The sequence below is a fragment of the Belonocnema kinseyi genome, chromosome 2 (assembly GCF_010883055.1).
Source record: "Belonocnema kinseyi isolate 2016_QV_RU_SX_M_011 chromosome 2, B_treatae_v1, whole genome shotgun sequence".
NCBI classification, from domain to species: domain Eukaryota; kingdom Metazoa; phylum Arthropoda; class Insecta; order Hymenoptera; family Cynipidae; genus Belonocnema; species Belonocnema kinseyi.
The window spans coordinates 84,830,651-84,850,339 of record NC_046658.1 but is presented as its reverse complement, the minus strand read 5'-3'; the positions used below and the strand labels follow the sequence as shown (position 1 = coordinate 84,850,339).

At 26.5% G+C, this 19,689-nt stretch overlaps 1 protein-coding gene across 3 annotated transcripts in view; it reads left to right on the top strand.

Moving 5' to 3' along the window:
- Window positions 1-4,459: 4,459 nt before the first annotated feature.
- Window positions 4,460-19,689, top strand: part of LOC117167074 (lysosomal alpha-glucosidase-like) — a 30,147-nt gene continuing 14,917 nt past the window's right edge. The window contains exons 1-6 of one of the 3 annotated variants that reach the window (XM_033351684.1): window positions 4,460-4,478; window positions 8,273-10,137; window positions 13,067-13,269; window positions 16,074-16,181; window positions 18,609-18,786; window positions 18,880-19,028. In XM_033351684.1, coding sequence (XP_033207575.1) covers window positions 8,320-10,137; window positions 13,067-13,269; window positions 16,074-16,181; window positions 18,609-18,786; window positions 18,880-19,028 — 2,456 coding nt within the window. In that variant the 5' untranslated portion in view covers window positions 4,460-4,478; window positions 8,273-8,319. The other 2 variants (XM_033351683.1, XM_033351682.1) reach the window with 2 other exon arrangements.

The following is a 19,689-nucleotide window of genomic DNA, read 5'->3' as shown; positions in this document are numbered from 1 at the left end:
ATTAATCGAAGTTTTTTGGAACTGTTGATGTAACGAGACTCTCCACATTAGACGCTTTGAGAGTCTCTTTTTAGTGAATTATTAGAAGATAAAGCAATAGGGCACCACAACTGCGATGTAGAACACGATGCGGTAGAAAATTCAATTGACGAAGTCTGGGTCACTGACGTAAGTGATATAATTTAGAAGTTTAAAAAACGGTAAAGCTGCTGTGTAGACCGTATGTGTAACGTTTAAATCGTAAAAATAACATTAGAAATGAGCAAAATCACTTGATCAAAAACGGACGAAAAATTACAATAATATGTTTAATAACTAAATTTTTTTAAAATATGCACATTTTTTTAAACAAGACAATAAACTACGTCTGTTTTTAATACCAAATGCATGTTATGAATTATAATAATATACATTTATAGGAATAATATTCAATGTCAGGGATAAACTCGAGTGCGAAGCACGAGATACGTGATGAGACTGTGTTCGTTAAAGCCGAAGGAGCTTTAACAAAAGAGAATTCACAATCACCCAATTACTATTGTCGATGCTTTGACCTTTAGTTTTAAAAAGTCTGTACATAAAAATGAGGGCATAGCGCGAGATAAATATAATATCGAACACGAAGCGCAAGAACCAACATTCGAGCGCCCTAGGCGCGCTCAAACTTGCGAGCCGCGTGCTATGAGAATGTGCCCGCGGGGCGGGCAGATATTTGCTTTAAAATTTATCTGCTTTTGTAGAAATTTCATATTTCTTGGATAAAAATGCAATTGTTTGATTAAAAATTAATATTCTTTTCTTGAAGGTTCAACTATTTTGTTTGAAAATTTTGGTTCAATCACTCTTTCGTCGAAGATTCCTATTTTAGTTGAAAACTCAACTCTTTGGTGGAAAGCTTGGATATTTTTTTGGAGTCTGATATTTTTCAATTTAAAATTTAAATGCGTAGGTGAAATTTGAAGTACTTCTTAATTTTTTTAATGCAGGTCAATTAAAAAAAATGAATTCTCAATGATGAATGTTGTAGTTGATATTCTAACCAAGAATGATTTTAACTTCAATAGAAAATAGTTAAGTTCATCCAAAAACAAAGATTTTTCAAACACAATAGATGAATTTTCAACTAAAAATTGTTCAAGTTATAATAAAAAAATAAACCTTTTTTTAACAGATTTTTAACAAGTGTTCAATATTCAACGAAGTGGTTCAAGTTTCACCTAAAAAGATTAATTTTTAACCAAGGAGATTAATTTTCTGCTAAGAAATGCAAATTTTCAACAAAATGTATACATGAATTTTCAACCAAATAGTAGAGTTTTTTAAAAGATGAATTCCGTACCAAAAATATGATAGTAAAATTTTCAATTAAAAAGAATAAACTTCTAAACAAAAATATTTGGATTTTCTATTAGGTTCTATTAATTCAGTTGATATTTAAGCAAAAGTCGAGAAAGGAAAAGGGAGATTATGAAAAATTGTTTGAAAACAATAAAAAAAAGGATCAGAAATAAGTATTGAAACCAAGACAAACGGTACAACTTATTATGAAAACTTTCCATTTTTGTAAAGAAAATATTCTTATTTAATTATTTTATTAAATATTATTATTTAGTAATTGCCTATTGAATAAATGATATTTTTTTAATATGTGAATTTTTTTAAGGCTGTAAATTTTAATTTTAAAATAGGCTATAGAAATGAAAAACATGAGAAATCGGTAAGTTAAAAAAAGTACCAGATTGCTTAACAGATTTAACTCCGTTCAAAACAATGAGATTGCAATTTTCTGAAACTTAGAAATAGGCTAAACACACAAATTGGTGTGTATCGGTGCATATAAGTCAGGTAAAACGCACATTCACTTTACTTTTTTTTATTTCCTAATATTAAAAGCGCACATAATTAAAAATTCGAGAATAACAAATTTTCTAATAACAAGAGTACGTGACAATTTTTAAACTAGTTGAATAAATTAATAAATTATTATATTTGAGAGACATAAATAAAAAAAATCATATCTACTTTTATTTATTTTCTCGAAGGACCAACATGAATTTGACTCATTATGGTTAACTGCCTTAAAGATATTTTTTTCTAACTAATGAGCATTAGATTCCTATCAGGTGTAAAAAGCGATATTATGATTTTTTTAAAGTTTTTAGTTTATTTATTTTTTAAATAAATGTAAAAAAATGCATTTTCTAGAAAAATATTTCCTTTCTCAGCTTCAATTCTCAGATATATTTGAAATCAACTCGAATGACAATTTGAGCATACAAATAAGGCAAATAATTTTTGCCTAGTTTTTTTTTCTATTTTTTATAATAGACAAACTTTAAGGAAATGTGTTATTTCCATACTTTAAGCATTACAAAAAATCCTGTACTATCGTATAGTCTTATACGTGTCAAAGTAGCTACTCAAACCTACTAACCTACATAAATTTGTTAACACCTGACATTTAGCTTTGTTATAAATAATTTAAGATGACGAATATAAAATTTTCGTTCTCTGTTTTCGGAAACATTTGTCTTAAATTTTATATGTATTAAAATAGTTTATACTAGTTTCACCTAAAGGCAGAATATTGTCAATAATTATCACTTATATTTGTTAAAAATAATTTAATTTTTTCTTAGGAAAAAAGTAATTTCCATCTTATTTATAAATATTTGGTTAAAAATTTATTTATTTTATTAAAAATTAATCTTTTTGTTTAAAAATAATTTGTTTTATTGAAATATAATTTTTAAAACTAAAAATTCATGTAAATTTTTTGTCAACATTTTTTAAACACATTTATTCTTTTTGGTAGAAAATTAATTTCTTTGGCTGAAAAGCTAACTATTTCGTTGATATTTTTTTGCCTAAAAAGTTATTTCTTTAACTGAAAATTAAATTAGTTTATTCTTTGCTGTAAATTCATCTCTTTTATTTTGAACATTCATCTATTTTGTCCAGATTTGTCTTTTTCTTGGTAAAAAATTAATTTTTTGGTTAAAAATTCATTAATTTGGTTGAATATTTAACTGTTTAATTGAAAATCGATCTTTTTCATTTGAAAATCTATCTATTTAAAAAAAATTGTATTTTTTAATGGAAAATAACCCTTTTTGGTTGAAAATTCAACTATTAGCTCGAAAATTCCATTGAAATGAAAATAATTGGTTGAAAATTCACATATTTTGTTAAAAATTATTTAATTTTTGGTAGAATTCGAATCTTTTTGGTTGAAATTTTATTTCTTGGTTTGAAAATTAGATTTTTTTATTAAAAATTGATTTTCTTAACTAAAAATTTAATCATTCCATTTTCGATGGAATTTTTGTTACAGACATTTTAACTTTTTGGTTAGAAATTTAACTGTTGCGTTAAAAATTTATTTTATTTGGTTGAAAACATGTATTTTTAAACTTAAAATTAAATTTTATTCTATTTGTTGTAATTGAATTGTATTTTTAATGCTATTAGCTACTATTTGGTAGCAAATTTACTTTTGGTTTAAAACTCATATTTTGGTATTTTAGTAGAAATTTCATATTTCTGGATAAAAATACAGCTGTTTGATTAAAAATGAATCTCCTTTGTTTGAGGATTCAACAACTTTGTGTGACAATTTTGGTTGTTACCTATTAATTATTTTATTGAAAATGTATGTCTTTAATTAAGAAAATAACTGCGTGGGTGAGACCTAAACTTATTATTGAAAATTTGTTTTTGTGAATGAAGGTTTATCTATCTGTTTGAGAATTTAACTAATTTCTTACAAATTAATTTGTCTCTCAAAATTCACATTTTTTGGTGGAAAATTCAATTTCATCTCTTTTAGTTTAAATAGCAATTATAGTTTTTTTTTTAAATTTGTATCTGGAATATTGTTTTATTCCGTTTATAAAAGATCATTTATTAAAAATATTACAAAATTAAAATGCTGGTACTTGAATTTTTCTGGTCAGGGAAAATGAGAAAAGGGTCAAGGAATAATAAGGGAATTTGGAAAATGGCACTGTAAAATTCCTGGTTAGTAAAATTCACGAAACATAAAATTTCCGGTGAATAAAGTTCCCGAATTGGGAAATTCCCAACAGAAAATTGCCCAACCGGAAAATTTCCAAATCTAAGCAATTTCATTTTTTATAAATATTATTTATTTAATAAAAATACAATAATCATATATTATTTAAAAATTTGGACAATTTTTTCAATTATTGTTTTTTTTTTAATTCAAACAATAATTTTAGAGGTTTTAAACATCAAAAATAATTTTTTTGAAATAAAAATAATTTTAATATTGTATTGCTATAATAAGTAAGATTTATAAAAAAATGTAATTATGTTCAAAAATGTTATGATTCGATAATATTAAATTTAAAAAAAATGAAGTTTCGTCCCATGCAGTTGGTATTCATTGGTTGACCGTCGGCGTGCAGACATCTTTGATTTTCCCCACATAACCTGAAATCTTTCGAGAACTTACGGTACAGTGCCTGTCAGAAGTTTTCCATCTGTCTCAATTTGTGTGTTGGGTGTTTTGCGATGCAGCCGGTGTAAACGTTTTTTTGATTATTCAGATATTATAATTAATCAGCCATAAAATAGTTTACAACAGTAGCGGTTTACTGCTGTTTACAGTTGCATCTTTGTCATGGAATCCCCTTGTTTTTAAACATTTTTAAAGGATTCCCCTGATTTTACAAAAGAATTCCTGGCAAAAAATCGAGCGAAGCTTCATTAGTTCATTTTCTTGCTGTGTCAGCCGGCAGAAATAGTGGTAAATATTTTCAATTTTCATTGCGAGTTCAGAGTTGTGAATACAAAACAAGCTGAGTCGACATCTGAATCCAAAAGAAGAAAGAAAGTTCATTAACAATGGAAGGTATCAAAGCTAACTTGTAAACATGTTTATAATTTACAATATTATTCGAAAAAAATATCTCTTATCAGCATTTATTCCGCGGCTTTATTTATTACTCCGATAAGTCTGATAAGTGAAGAGGTTAACCGGTGAAATTTTTGTTTTGAGAATATCTAAAGCAAGCATCTCTTTAAGTTTTTGATAAGGAATATTTTATTCATGAAATCCAGTGTTTTTCATTTTGTCAAGTCGTAAAATATGTAAAGTGCACTTCTATTAATAGATTTGATATTTCCGAGCACAGTTGTGGAGCGAAGCTGTTTAAAATTGAGATAGATACTACCGTCTTATTTGGCAGTTAATGACATTGTCATTTTATGTAGGCGCAGAGTTATCTGAATTTTTGTACAAATATACTATTTATTTATGATTTTTTAATTTTTAAATGAAAATGACATTTATCTTCTCTAAAATTATAATTACAATTTTATAATTAAATTTACAAGACTGAAATTGTTTTTGAATATTAATGGTTAGTAACTTATTGGCATTCTATTTATATTTTTTGCATTTGCTTCCTCCTGACAATTTTATTTTTAGTTAAAAATTTTATTATTCAGTTGAAAATTTAACAATTTTCTCAAAGAGTGATCACTTTTGGTCGAAATTTCAACTATTTTGGAAGAAAGTTAACTTTTTTTGGTTGAAAATTCACATTTTGGGGATAAATATTGAAAATACGCTCCTTTTTTTGAATTCATCCGCTTTAGTAGAAATGTAATCTTTTTCAGGTAAAAATGCAACCTGAATATTAATTAAATATGTTAATGAATATTATAGAATATTGTTGAATATTAATCTTCTTGGTTTCATTTTCCAAATATTTTATTAAAAATTCGTCTTTTTTGGTCATCATCATTGCAGTTGAAAATTCAGCTCTTGTTTAAAAAATCGCTTTTTTGGTTGAACATTAATTCTTTGAACTGAAAATTGAACTATTTCAGTTGAAGATTCATAATTTTAGTTGGAAATTCGTCTCTTTGGTTGAAAGTTGAAATATTTGGTTGCAAATTGATCCTTTTTGTTGTTGAAAATTTGTCTTTTTTGGTAGCAACTAATTTTCTTGATTTAAAATCTCATCTTTTTGTTTAAAAATGTAACTGTTGCGTTCAGAATTAATTTCTTTGTTGAAAATTAAAATTTTCGGATTAAAAATCCAATTGTTTTACATAAAATTTGTTTTTTGCCTTGAAAAGTTCCACAATTTGGATTACCTTTTTTCTTGCTTGGCTGAAAAACCTTTATTCGTTGAAAATTCGTCTTTTTGATTGTAAAATTAGCCATCTTAGTTGAAAATTGATCTCTTTAGTTGAAAGCCGGTCTTTTTTTACTAAAAACTAATTGTGTTTTTGTTGAAAATTAGTTTTTTTATTGAAAATTGTACGAATATTCGTCTTTTTTTATATAGAAAATTAATCTTTTTGGTTGAAAATTCATCTCTTTTCGTCTATATTTCATATTGTTTGGTTGAATTATTAAACATTAAATTTTTTCTTGAGAATTCATCTTTCTAGAGAGAAAATTCAAGTACTTGGTTAAAAACTCAACTATTTTGTTAAAAATTTAATTATTTGTTGAAAATTCAGCTCTGGTGCAAAATTGAACTTTTTTTAAAACATTCCTTTTTTTGAAAATTTATCTTTATGTTTTAAAAAATCATCTTTTCGGCTTTAAACTTAAACTATTTTTTGCAAATGCAATGGTTTTTTATTGATGTTTAATCTTCTTTGGTTGAGGATTGAACTATTTTGTTGAGAATTCAAATATTTGAAAATTAAAATATTTATTTGAAAATTCAACTCTGGTGCAAAATTGAACTATTTGGTTCAAAATTCATTGTTTGTTGTCGCTGTTGAAATATCAACTATTACATATTTTGTTGAGAATTTAACCTTTTTTGAAAATCTAACTTTTTGTGTTGTAAATTCAAATGTCATCTAACAAATTAGTCTTTTGGGTTAAATTTTCAACTATTTGTAGGTAAGTAAAACGAATTTGTTTAAAATGTAATCTCTTCGTTTAAAAATTTTAATATTTTGGAGATAATTCTTTTTTGTGGGCAAAAAATTGAATTATTTTGTAAAAATTCAGCTATTTTCTTAAAAATTTAATTATCTTGTTAAAAGGTTATCTTTTTTGTTAGGAAATTAAACCATTTTGTTGAAAATTTAACTATTATGTTAAAAACTCATCTTTTTGGTCGTAAATTCAACTGCGTTTTTGATAATTCGTCTTTTTGGATTTAAAATGGACCTTTTACGATAGAAAAATAATATTTTTTCGTCAAAATGTTTTATTTCGAAACGTTAGTAGTTATTTTTTTTGCATTTTTTTTATTGTGATTTGATAGTGGTAGAAATAAAAATGAGAAAAGAAATAAAAAAGATAATGAAGGGGATTTGGTTGGTTGCCTTCTCATTTTTCTTTCCTCCTTTTTATTTTTGTCGAATGTAAAGATAAATATGTTTTTTTTTCTTTTTTAGGGGGAAGGGAGAGAAGGAAAATGTTCCTTTTCTTAGATTGCAATGGGAACATTTTGTGGTGGTTGTCAAAATTTTGTCGTTAGATTCTTGACTTTATTTTCAGGGATTCTTTACATCAACTTGATAATTGGACGTTAAAAAAGGGGTTTAAGTTTCATTTTTATCTTATTTAAATATCCTAAATTTTTATTTTTCAATTTATTTAACGCATTCAAGAATTATTTTCAGTGTTTAACTTTAGGATACGAAAAGAAAAAATTAAACGATTTTAAGTTTAAGAGCCATTTTTAAATTTAGCAAGCCTTCAAGAATACCTAGCAAGAAACTTTTTAAAATTAAACAATTTTCTATTAAACAGCTATATAGTTAAAAATTAGACCTTCAATACTTAAAAATTAAAATTTTACAAATTACGAAATCAATTTTTCGTAGATAACTAAAATAATTGGAACTAATTCAATTAAAAAATCTTCGCTGGTGAAGTATTTGTAATCACAAATGCTTTAAATTGAATAAATATTCATTGGAAATCTGAAGGAGTAAAGAATTTATAACAATGCAGACTTGAATCCCGGGAAAATAAAAAATTGAAAATTTATTTTAAACTTTACAAATTACAAAATTGTATTAATAGAAAAACACAGGTTGAAAATGTCCAAATTTTGTAAAATAAAATTAGAAGGTATTAAAAATAGACATTTTCAACTGCGAAATGAAAAATAAACAATTTCTACAATTTCTAGAATATATGTACCGTTCGATAGTATGAATTAATTTACTTGTGAAAAATTGTACAGTCTGACTCAAAAATTTCCCCCAAAAATTTGTTTAACACCAAAAAACGGAGATTTTTCATATTTCGTTTATATTGCAGACCTTGAAAAAATAAAAAATGCCACGTTAAATCCATCCGATGTGATAATGACTGCAAGAAAAAGCAACTTGCAAGTAGCCCAAGAGCTTCGCTTGCGAGAAGTAAAAACCACAAATAGATTACTCTCTGAAGATGAAGAATACTACATGCACGCAAATGAGAAGCGAAACTCAAATTTGCGGAAAATATTGGGGTATTCTGCCGAAAGAACGAAATTGTTTCTCATGCTCGTCTTTTTCGTTCTGGTTATGTGTTTCATCATGTATAATTCTTTAGTCACTTTCACAGCCTTTAAAGTTGCTAACAAAAGGCTTGCACATTTTGAGTCTGCTCTTCAAAACGATGAATCCCGATTGTCTCAATATGCGAAACAAACTCAAGAAACTTTGGATGCATTATATCGAAAATTGACGCAGGATAATGAAGAAAGGATGAATTCCCTTCACATGGAGTTTTCTAAACTGAAAAACGATTATGAACACCATGACAGACGAATTTTGGATGCCAATAAAAAGCTTCGAGATGCAACTTGTTCTCTAATTCCCGAAGGCAAACGGTTTGATTGTCATCCCGAATCTGGGGCTTCGAAATCTTCTTGCACTAAGCGAAATTGTTGTTGGAAGCCAGTTCATAAAACTAAAGTATTCAAGAGTCAAGAAGACATCAATGTGCCTTATTGTTACTATGATGTGAACTGGAAAATATACGATTACGAGAATATAACATCTAAAGGGAATGGAAATGACGTTTCTGGATTTTTACAACTGAAGGGCTCCTCGTCTTACAAAAATGATTTAAATCTGATTAAAATTGAGTCTACGAGTATTGATAGTTCTACTTTACGAGTAAAACTCTATGATCCAGCGGAAAAAAGGTACGAGCCTCCATGGCCAGTTATACCAACATCCAAATCTTTCTCCGGGACTACAAATTACCAACTTAAAATTGATAAATCTAATCCAGGATTTGCGGTACATCGGAGTTCAAATGGAGAAACTTTATTCAATTCGAATGGAGTTGGTGGATTTATATTTGCCAATCAGTTTTTGCAAATGAGTTCGCTCTTGCCTTCGAAAAATATTTATGGTCTCGGAGAGCACAGAACGAATTTAAAATTATCTACAAATTGGGAAATGTTAACGTTATTTAACGGGGATCAACCGCCGGTAGAAAAGGCAAATCTGTACGGATCGCATCCATTTTATTTGATAATTGAAGAATCTGGAGATTGTCATGGAGTTCTTTTTTTGAACAGCAATGCAATGGACGTCATTTTGCAGCCAGCACCAGCAATAACTTTCCGAACAATTGGTGGAATCTTCGACATTTATTTTTTTATGGGTCCAACTCCAGCAGACGTTTTACAACAATATTCGAAAATTGTGGGGAAACCTTTCTTACCACCTTACTGGTCGTTGGGTTTTCACCTTTGCAGATTTGGTTACGGAACCTTGGAGAAAACTAAAGAGGCCTGGAAGAGGACAAAAGATGCAAGGATTCCTTTTGATACTCAGTGGAATGATTTGGATTACATGGACAAAAACAATGATTTTACTTTCGACAAAATTAAATTTAAGGAACTTCCGGAATTTGTGAAGAATCTTCACGAAGAAGGGATGCATTACATTCCTTTGATTGATGCTGGAATTTCGGGAGCGGAGGCGAAAGGCTCGTATATTCCTTACGATGAGGGTGTTCGTGAAGGAATTTTTGTAAAAGATGTCAACGATTCACCTTTTCATGGAAAAGTTTGGAATCTTAATTCTACAGTTTGGCCGGATTTTACTAATCCTAAAACTCAGGAGTATTATTTGAAGATGATGAAGGAAACCCATGAAAGCTTTGAATTCGATGGTGCATGGATTGTGAGTAGTGATTTCAAGATTTTACTAATAATTTTGACAGGGTGGTCTTGAGTCGGGAAATTTTGTGGGTCAGGAAAAGTTAGGAATTTTGGCAAAAATCTGGCAAGTCAGGGAATTTCTATAAGAGGTATTTTAAATAAATGTGAAGAATTATTTTTATAAAAGATTCTATGTTAAAATTTTTTATAAGATTGAGAATGTGGTATTTGAATATTAATGGTCAGGGGAAATGAAACAATGGGTCAGGGAAAAATTAAGAAATTTTGCAAATGAAGTTTTGCGGCCACCCTGATATAATATTATTGTTAAAACTTTATTTATCTTGTATTTATATTTCTTTTTTTTTATAGTTGTATTTTTCTTGATAGTTGTATTTTTAGTTATAAATTTTACTATTTTCTTGAAAATTCAACTTTTTTTAATTCGTATTTTTTATTTTAAAAATGCATCTGTTATAATACAAAATTGATCTTTTTTATAAAAATGCAACTGTTTGGTTTAAAATTCAACTTAAAAAAAATTCTTTGTGATTTAAAAATTCATCTGATTTAGTATAAATTTTATCTTTTTTTTAGATAAAAATGCAACTGTGTGGTTGAAAATTAATCTTCTATGATTTAGGATTCAACTATTTATAGGAAAATTTATCTATTTTAGCAGAAAATTAACTTTTTGTGGAAAATTCATATTTTGGTAAAAATTGAACTTTAATCTTTCTTGATTAAAAATTCTAGTTTTTTTATTTAAATTCTCCTTTTGTTTAAAAAATTGAGCTGCTTTACTTGAGAATTGAACTACATGGTTGAAAGTTGCACCACTTTGTTAAAAAAATTAATTTTTTGTTGAAGATTCATAATTTTACTTGAAAGTTCATATCTTGTTGAAAATTCGTATTTTTTAATTTAACTTTGGTAACGGCAAATTTAAGTCTTCCAAATAAAGATTAATAATTTTAGTTAAAAATTCATCTTTTGTTGAAAATTCGCTTTTTTTGTTTGTTAAAAATTAACTTTTGTAACAGAAAATTTTAGTATTCAAGATGAAGCTTCATAATTATAGTTGAAAATTCATCTCACCCTGAAAATTCGCTTTTTCTGTTTGTTAAAAAATTAACTTTTGTAACAGAAAATTTAAGTATTCCAGATGAAGATTCATAGTTTTAGTTGAAAATTCATCTCTTCTTCAAAATTCGTATTTTTTTGTTGTTCAAAATTTAACTTTTATAATAGAAAATGTAAGTAATCTTGATTAATATTCATCGTTTTAGTCGAACATTCATCTCCTTTCGTTGAAAGTTAAACTATTTTAATGAAATCGATATTTTTAAATGGAAAATTTAACTACTTGGGTAAAAGTTTAACTGCTTTGTGAAAAGTGTATTGTTTTAGTTAAAGGTTTATCTCTTCGGTTAAAAATCGAACTATTTTGTTGAAAAATAATTTTTTTTGTTTGTTTACAATTTCTTTTTCTAACTGAAAATTTAACTTTTCTATTCTCAGTTGAAAACTTATATTTTTTTAGTTGAAAATTCGTCTTTTTTGATCGAAAAGTATTTTTCATGATTTGAAATTTCCTCTTTTTTGGTAAAAAGTGCAATCGTTTGGTTAAAAATTAATTTTTAAAGTGAAAGTATTTTCAGGCTGAAAATGTAACTGTATAACAGAAAATTCCTGGATGAATTTTTTTCCGTCTTGATTGATTAATCTTTATTTGTTGAAAATTCGATTTTTTAGTCTGAAAATTCATCCTTTCATTTGAAAGGATTTTGAAAAATCGAATGAATTTCACTTGAAAAAAATTTTTTTTACTAAAAGTTAAACTTTCTATTATTTTTTTTTTCAGTTAAAAATTAATCTTTTTAGCGGAAATCCGAATTGAAAAATGAATTAATCTTTGTTAAAAATTAGTCATTTGATTAAAAAATTATTTTTTGTTTTGTTTAAAAATTTCATATTTTTGATTGAAATTGAAACTATTCCATTTTTTGTTCAGGATTCATGTTTATAAGTTGAAAGCTGAACTATATTGTTGAAAACTAGTTTTTTTGTTTGTTTGGAAGAAATTATTTTTTTAACTGAAAATTCAACTTTTCTATTTTCGGCTAAAAATGGATATTTTTTAGTTAGAAGTTCATCTTTTTTGGTAGAAAAATAATTTTCACGATTTGAAATTTCCTATTTTTTTGGTTAAAAATTCAACTTTTTGGTTGATAATAAACTTTTATAATGAAAATTAATATTTTTAGATTGAAAATTTAACTATTTTACAGAAAATTCGTGAGTGAACTTTCTTCTTTCTTGAATGAAAAATCTATATCTGTTTCAAATTCGATTTGTTTATTTGAAAATTCATTGTTTCATTTTAAGGTTTATCTCTTTGGTTTAAAATTGTACTATTTTGTTCAAAATTCCTTTTTTTTTTTGGTTTAAAATAAATTTAGTTTTCACTAAAAATGGAATTTTTCGATTTTTTCTTTGAAAATTGATCTTTTTTTTAGTTGAAAATTTAAATTAAAAAAAATTAATCTTGGTTAAAGATTCGATTTTTTTGGTAAAAATGTTTTTTTTTTTAATAATAATTTCAGCTTTTGTTATTGAAATAATCAACTATTACAATTTTTGTAGAGAATCCATATTGGTAGGTTGAAATTTCAACTATTTATTTATTTTATTGTAAATTCAACTCTGTGGTTAAAATTTTAACTATTTTGTTATACCCATGGTCTTTTTTTTTGTTGAAATAGACAAATCATTTTGAAATTTTACAAGTTTAAAATTTATTTTATTATTTTATTCTGCTTATAAAAGATTAAAATGCTATTATTTGGGTATTAATGGTAAGGGAAAATTTAAAATTGGTCAAGGACCCTACTTTGAACTTCATTGCTCTTTTTCAAAATCCTAAGGTTGAATTTTTATATTCGTAACAGGATATGAATGAGCCATCCAATTTTTATAATGGTCTTTCCAATGGATGTCCAGTGAACGATTTGGATAATCCAGAATATGTACCAAAGGTTAATGGTGCTTTTCTGGCCAAAAAAACTTTGTGCATGAGTGCCCAACATTATAAAGGAGCTCATTATGATCTTCATAATACCTATGGTATGAGCCAAGCAGTGACTACAAACTAGTAAGTTCAATTTTTATGTGCATTTATCATTATTCTTTGCATATAATGTCCACAATTTCCTTTTAACAATTTACAATTTTCAAATATCTTGGCAAGAATCTAACATTTATTTTTTTGACCTTGTATTTATGTGAAATTTCTTGCAAAAAGATGCCCATGAGAATGATCTAAAAAATTAATCAAATGAATTTTTACGCATTTGATTATAAAAATAAAATCTCTACAAATATAGCACTTAAAAATTGTTTAAAAATCTCAAATACTTATAATTTTATCACCGAATAACATAAAGTGAGTTGATGAGAACTTGGATATTAAAAAAAAAAGAAAAAACATTTTTTTGGACCACCCTTAAAATGTTTTAAACAATATTTTATATAAGTAAAAGTTATTCCAAATTTTTGTAACTTATGGGCGATTTGCTACTCTACATTTAAATATGCACCAGATTTCAAATACATATTTTAAACATTTCGAAGGATTTGAAAAGATTTTAGATCATTTCAAAGATTTCAAAAAGGTATCAAAGACTTTAGAAGATTTGCAATCACATGCAAATTTGTGTAAAAGTATCCCAATTCTAGAAAAAACTTGTGGTGCCTTGTAAAATAATTTTGTATTTTCTCTTATATTTTTCTTTTTCAAAGAGAAAACTTTGTAATGGTAACAATTTTGAAATTTTTTAGTTCGGTTCTTGTATCCCCAGGCAATGAGATTCGAAGACAATCGGAAGAAAATTCGGTTTGTTTCTGCCAAAAACTGTTCAAATCATGCATTTGTTTATAATAATTGTTGATAAATTTAAAACGTTATACCAGATGACAAAAATACATTAATGTGCATCACAGGCAATGAGATTCAAAAACAATCAGAAGAAAATTCGGTTCGTTTCGTCAAGAACTGTTCAAATCATGCATTTTTCAATAATGATTATTAATAAATTTAACAAATTATATTGGATACCACATTTTGATGATCACATTTCCCCTCATTGCTCTAAACGAGAGATTTCAATGCATAAATATACTTCACAAAAACAGCATCCATCATACGGATTATTTGTTGCAAATATTTGTTTGTAACAAATAACTTGACACATCAAGATTTTTTTTTCTTCCATTGACCCTTTTGCATCAAACCTGAGGCCTGATGCCACTGACAAAAATTTTCAGAGAATTAACCTTTAAAGGGCACAGTGGGTGTATAACACCCAGCTACTGATTTGTGCTTTAAAAAATCGTACCAAATTCAATAAAATGGTAAATATGGCGCCAGATTAACAAGTGACATGGAAACCTATTTTCCTATGTCATTTTCACATAATTTTGATTTTTACTATTTTTATACGCAGTTCAAGATCAATAAAATAGTTTAATCATGCAAAGTATGATGTTTCATTTTTCATTGAATTGAAGCTTTTATTTTTCAGAGTAAATACCTTTTTATGAACGAACACTATAAGACTAATTTTATTTTTGAAGCGCCGTATTTCGGAAGTATTCAGGTAAAATTTTAAGTAAAAATATCAAAAACCTAAAAAGTTATGAATTTTAGAGTGAAAAAAGTAATTTTTTAATTATTTCCAAAAAGAATTTTTTTAACTACTTTAAAATTCAAAAACTATTATGAAACCTTTTTCTCCTGAAACTAGATAGATTAAACATCATTAATTGATGTTCTTGTAAAAAACTATCGAATACCGTCGGCACAGCAAACATTTAAATACCCTTGGGTATCTAACACGCAGTATGCTCTTTATGTACTTTTACGAAAGTGTGCCCTTTAAGTGTTAACAAAATTTTTTAATCAACATTTTTTTCGCAATTAGCAGCTCTCTAGAAAAATACTGAATTTTTTCAAACAGAAAATTTTAAAATAAATGAAGAATTGTGATGTACCGATTATTTTGAACATGGTTTTTTGATTTCGCCCCACTGTGAGCTGTAAGGTCGATTTCATCGTCCCGCACCACAGATTTCAAATATTTCAAAAGGTTCCTAAGATTTCGCCCAGATTTCAAAGATTTTGACGATTTCAGAAAGCTTTTTAAAGATTTTAAGAAATCTTTTGAAATCTTATTCCTATATTTGCACAATAAACTACAATAAAGTATATTAATGCGCTAAATGTAATTTTTTATTAACATTTGGATTTATTTGTAAAATTTTGTAAGGTATCCAAATTCTAGCAAAAACTTTTGTTTTCTAGTAGATTATTTTATTTTTTTATTTTGTATTCTTATTATTTTTTAAATTGTTATAAATCGTTGCACAATTTTATATGTAAATACAAACTTGTACAAAAAATTACAGATTTCACATTGTTATCCTTTATTGTACTTTATTATCCTTTATTACAGAAATAAATTTGCATCAGGCTATTTCGAAGATTTCATAAGATTCACAAAGATTAAAAAATGTTCAATAAAATTTCAACTATATCCCAAAAATGTTAAAGCTTTGAACATTTTTTAAAAGATTTCAACTTTGTCAGTATGTTTCAAATCAGTTAGTTTTGTGTAATTTAGATAATAAAGATTTTCATGTGTGGAACCTTAGAGAAAATTATGAAGGTCTAACACGGAAATATTAAATAATTTAAACTTACAAGTTATTGATTTTAGAAATTTTAAAACAGAAGAATGTGTTTTTTGATATTTTCAGCTTAATCTAAAAAATCATTTATAATTTAAAAACTAATATTTTTATTCCAAATATTTCAGTATTTTCAAAAATTTAATTTTGTACGCCCAAAAAGATGCGATTTAAAAAACTTATGTGATTAACATTAATTTTTATTTTAAGTGCTCTGAAACAGATAAGGAATAAGAGACCTTTTATTATTTCCCGATCTACATGGGTTGGTCACGGATTTTATGCAGGACACTGGACTGGTGATATTTACTCATCCTGGTAAGAAAAAAAAAGAACTTTACCAAATTTTTTTGTTTGATAAAATAATTTAATTTTTATAAAAATACCACATATTAATCTTAAGAAATTAATTATACAAATTTTTGGCAAGATAATAGTGTAAAGAATATATGAAAAGTAAGCGAACAAAACGTGAGAAATCCATTTTTTGAAAAAGTTAAGGTAATGATTGATTTTGTATGTTTGGAATATCATCGAATCGATTATCAAACTTAAATTGGCGAAAGTTTTAATTTTCGATTCATTACATAAATGGGTAAACAATTTTAAGCATTTAAAGAATTTTTATAATTCACAAATACTTTTAAACATCTTCTTTATAATATATAATAAGTGTCAAATCATGAAAGTACAACTGCAAATATTTAAAAAAATTTCATTTATTCCCGTTTTTTTCAACTTGAGCAACAATTTAATGACCTATTTGAAATCTAATAATTTATTACTGTCAATAAATATGCAAGTAAGTTCAATTACGCGCGTAATACGTTTTTATTGATTAGAATGGTTAACATTTTTACTGTCAGGGAAAAGTAAAGGAGTTTTATTGGTCAAGGAAAGTCAGAGATTTTGAAAAAAATCTTGCAAAGTTCAGGGAATTTCTATAAGAGACACTTGAAATAACTGTCAAGAATAATAAATTTGACATTTTTCATTCTGGTTATAAAAGATTACATGTTAAAAATGTTATAAGAATATAATTCTTGTATGTAATATTAATTATCAGGGAATAAATAATTTTAAACAATTATATTAAAAAATTGGTCATGGAAAAGTCAGGTAATTGTTAAAATAAATTTTGCAGCCACTCTGATATAATATTATTGTTAGTAATGTATTTTCCTGGTATTTTTTTTTCAGTGGGTCATAATATTTTATTTTGTTAAAAATTCAAAAATTTTATTAAAAACTCATCCTTTTTACTTAAAATAACGAGTGCTACATCATTCGTTGAGAATCTATCTTTTTGGTAAAAAATGTAATTATTTGGGTGAAGTTTGTACCACTTCGTTAAAAAATATTTTTTTTTCTAATTGAAAATTTAACCATTTCAGTTGGAAGATTCATCATTTTCATTGAACATTCATCTCGTTGGCTGATTTTTTAAAACTAATTTGTTAAAAACTCTTTTTTTCTTATTAAAATATCATTTTTTTTAAACTGAAAATGTAAATATTTCATTTTTAGATGAAAATTCATCTATTTTATGCAGAAAAAGCATTTATTTTTAAATGAAAGTGTAACTTTTGTATTAGTTAAAAATTCGCCTTTATTGGTAGAAAAGTAATCTTTTTGCTTTAGATTCCCTCTTTTTTGGTAAAACTTAAACTGTTTTGTTGAAAATTAAGGTTTATGTTAAAAATTCATATTTTCCAGCTGAAAATGCACATGTGTTAAACTTGTCTTTTGAGTGAAAAATGTTTATTGGTTAAAAAATCTTCTTTTTGGTTAGATAATTTAACTCCTAGATTGAAATTTAAACTACTTTATTACAAAAAATTTGTTTTGAAGATGCGTCAGATATTTTTATTGAAAACACATCTCTGGTTGAAAATTAAATTATTTCTTGAAAATAGTCTTGCTAGTTAAAAATTTGTCTTTTATGGTTAAAAAAAGTTGACTTAGTTTGTTAAAAATTCATTTTCTTATTTGTAGATTCATCATCTTTCTTGAAAACACATCTCATTAAATGAAAATTGAACTATTTTTTTGAAAAATTAAAGAATTTTTTAAATGTTATTTGGAAATTCATCGTTTTTAGTTGAAAATTTGTGTTTTTTAGTAGGAAATTAATCGACTTTGTTTGAAAATTTGTCGTTTTCATGGGGAATTCATCTTTTTGTGTTTTAAAAATTCAACTATTTGTTTAAAAATTCGACTATTTTCTTGAAAATTGAATTATTTAGTTGAAAAATCAACTTTTTGGATTAAAATTTAACTAGTTTGTTGGAAGTTTTTTTTGCTGTTGAATATTTAATTTTTCGTGTTGAAAATTCAACTGTTTTAGGTTGAAGTAGAAATTTTTTCTTCAAAATTCGACTATTTGGTTAGAAATTTAACTGAAGAACTTTGAAATATTTTCAATTGGAGCGTCGTGATTTGTCACCGTGATAAAATGAATAATCACAAAAAAAACCGTTTTTTAACCATAAAATCAAGTTTTGGAGGTGTATAAAAAATGTCGGACATGTCACTTTTTGAGTTCCACAAGACTTACAATTTCTACTACGTTTCGTGAAAATGATTTTTTTTCTCACTTAAAAAAGTTACCTAGAAATTTGTTTTGTTTCGTAAAACCTTGAAGGTGTTATTTTTTCCAAGAAACGCTAGACACCCTGATTGATCACCAAATATTCGAAAATACGTTTATTTCTTGAAATGCTGAAGACAATTTTTTTTCCACAGGTACGACCTGAAAATGAGCATCCCTGAAATTTTGCAATTTAGTTTCTTCCAAATTCCAATGATAGGCGCAGACATTTGCGGCTTTAATGGGAATACGACACCTTCTCTCTGCAACCGTTGGATGCAACTTGGAGCTTTCTATCCTTTCTCAAGAAATCATAACTCGAATGATACAGTCGTTAGTAAAATTCACTTTTTTATTTATATTTTATTATAGCTAATTTATTATTATTAACTCAATTATATTAATTTTCGTTTTATACCAATTCAGGAACAAGATCCAGTGATGATGGGAGACTTAGTGGTCAAATCTTCGAAAAAAGCTCTAACAGTTCGATATGAGCTCTTACCATACTTATACACTCTCTTTTTCCGGGCTCATCAATTTGGAGAAACAGTAGCACGTCCCCTCTTTTTCGAGTAAGCATAAAATTTTCATATATGAATTCCTTTTTAATCAATCTTTTTTTTTTATCCGCAAATTCTTCCTTGATAGCGCTGACATTTTTCTTCTATTTGATTCTTTTTAATTTTGTTTAAACTGCTATTTAATATTAACTTTCTATTAAGTAAATAATACTGTATCTCTGTTCAATCAAATTTTGTCAACAGAGAAATTGAAAAAATTGAAAACAATTCGTTTGATGATTTTATATTGATTAAAAATATATTTTTTATCTCTTAAGATACTTTTTCAAGTCTTATCGGGACGACTGCAAAATCCCGAATATTAAAATTGCTGGCCCTGTAAAATTCCCGAATAAGCTGATCCACGAGTAATAAAATTCCTGAATTATAAAATTCCCGAATAATATAATTGCCGAATAGTTTAACCCTTTCCGGCATACATTTTTCAGGGAAATGAGTTTTCATGAAAATTGGTACATAGGGGTTTTTGGGGTCGCTGATTACGAATATGAACTCAGATTTTGAAAATTTAAAATGGCGGGTCCAATATGGCGGCTAACATTTGGCACATTTTTTTTCTGAAAATGGGTATACGGAGGTTTTTGGGATCACTGATTACGAATCTGAACTCAGATTTAGAAAATTCAAAATGGTGGATCCAATATCGCGACTT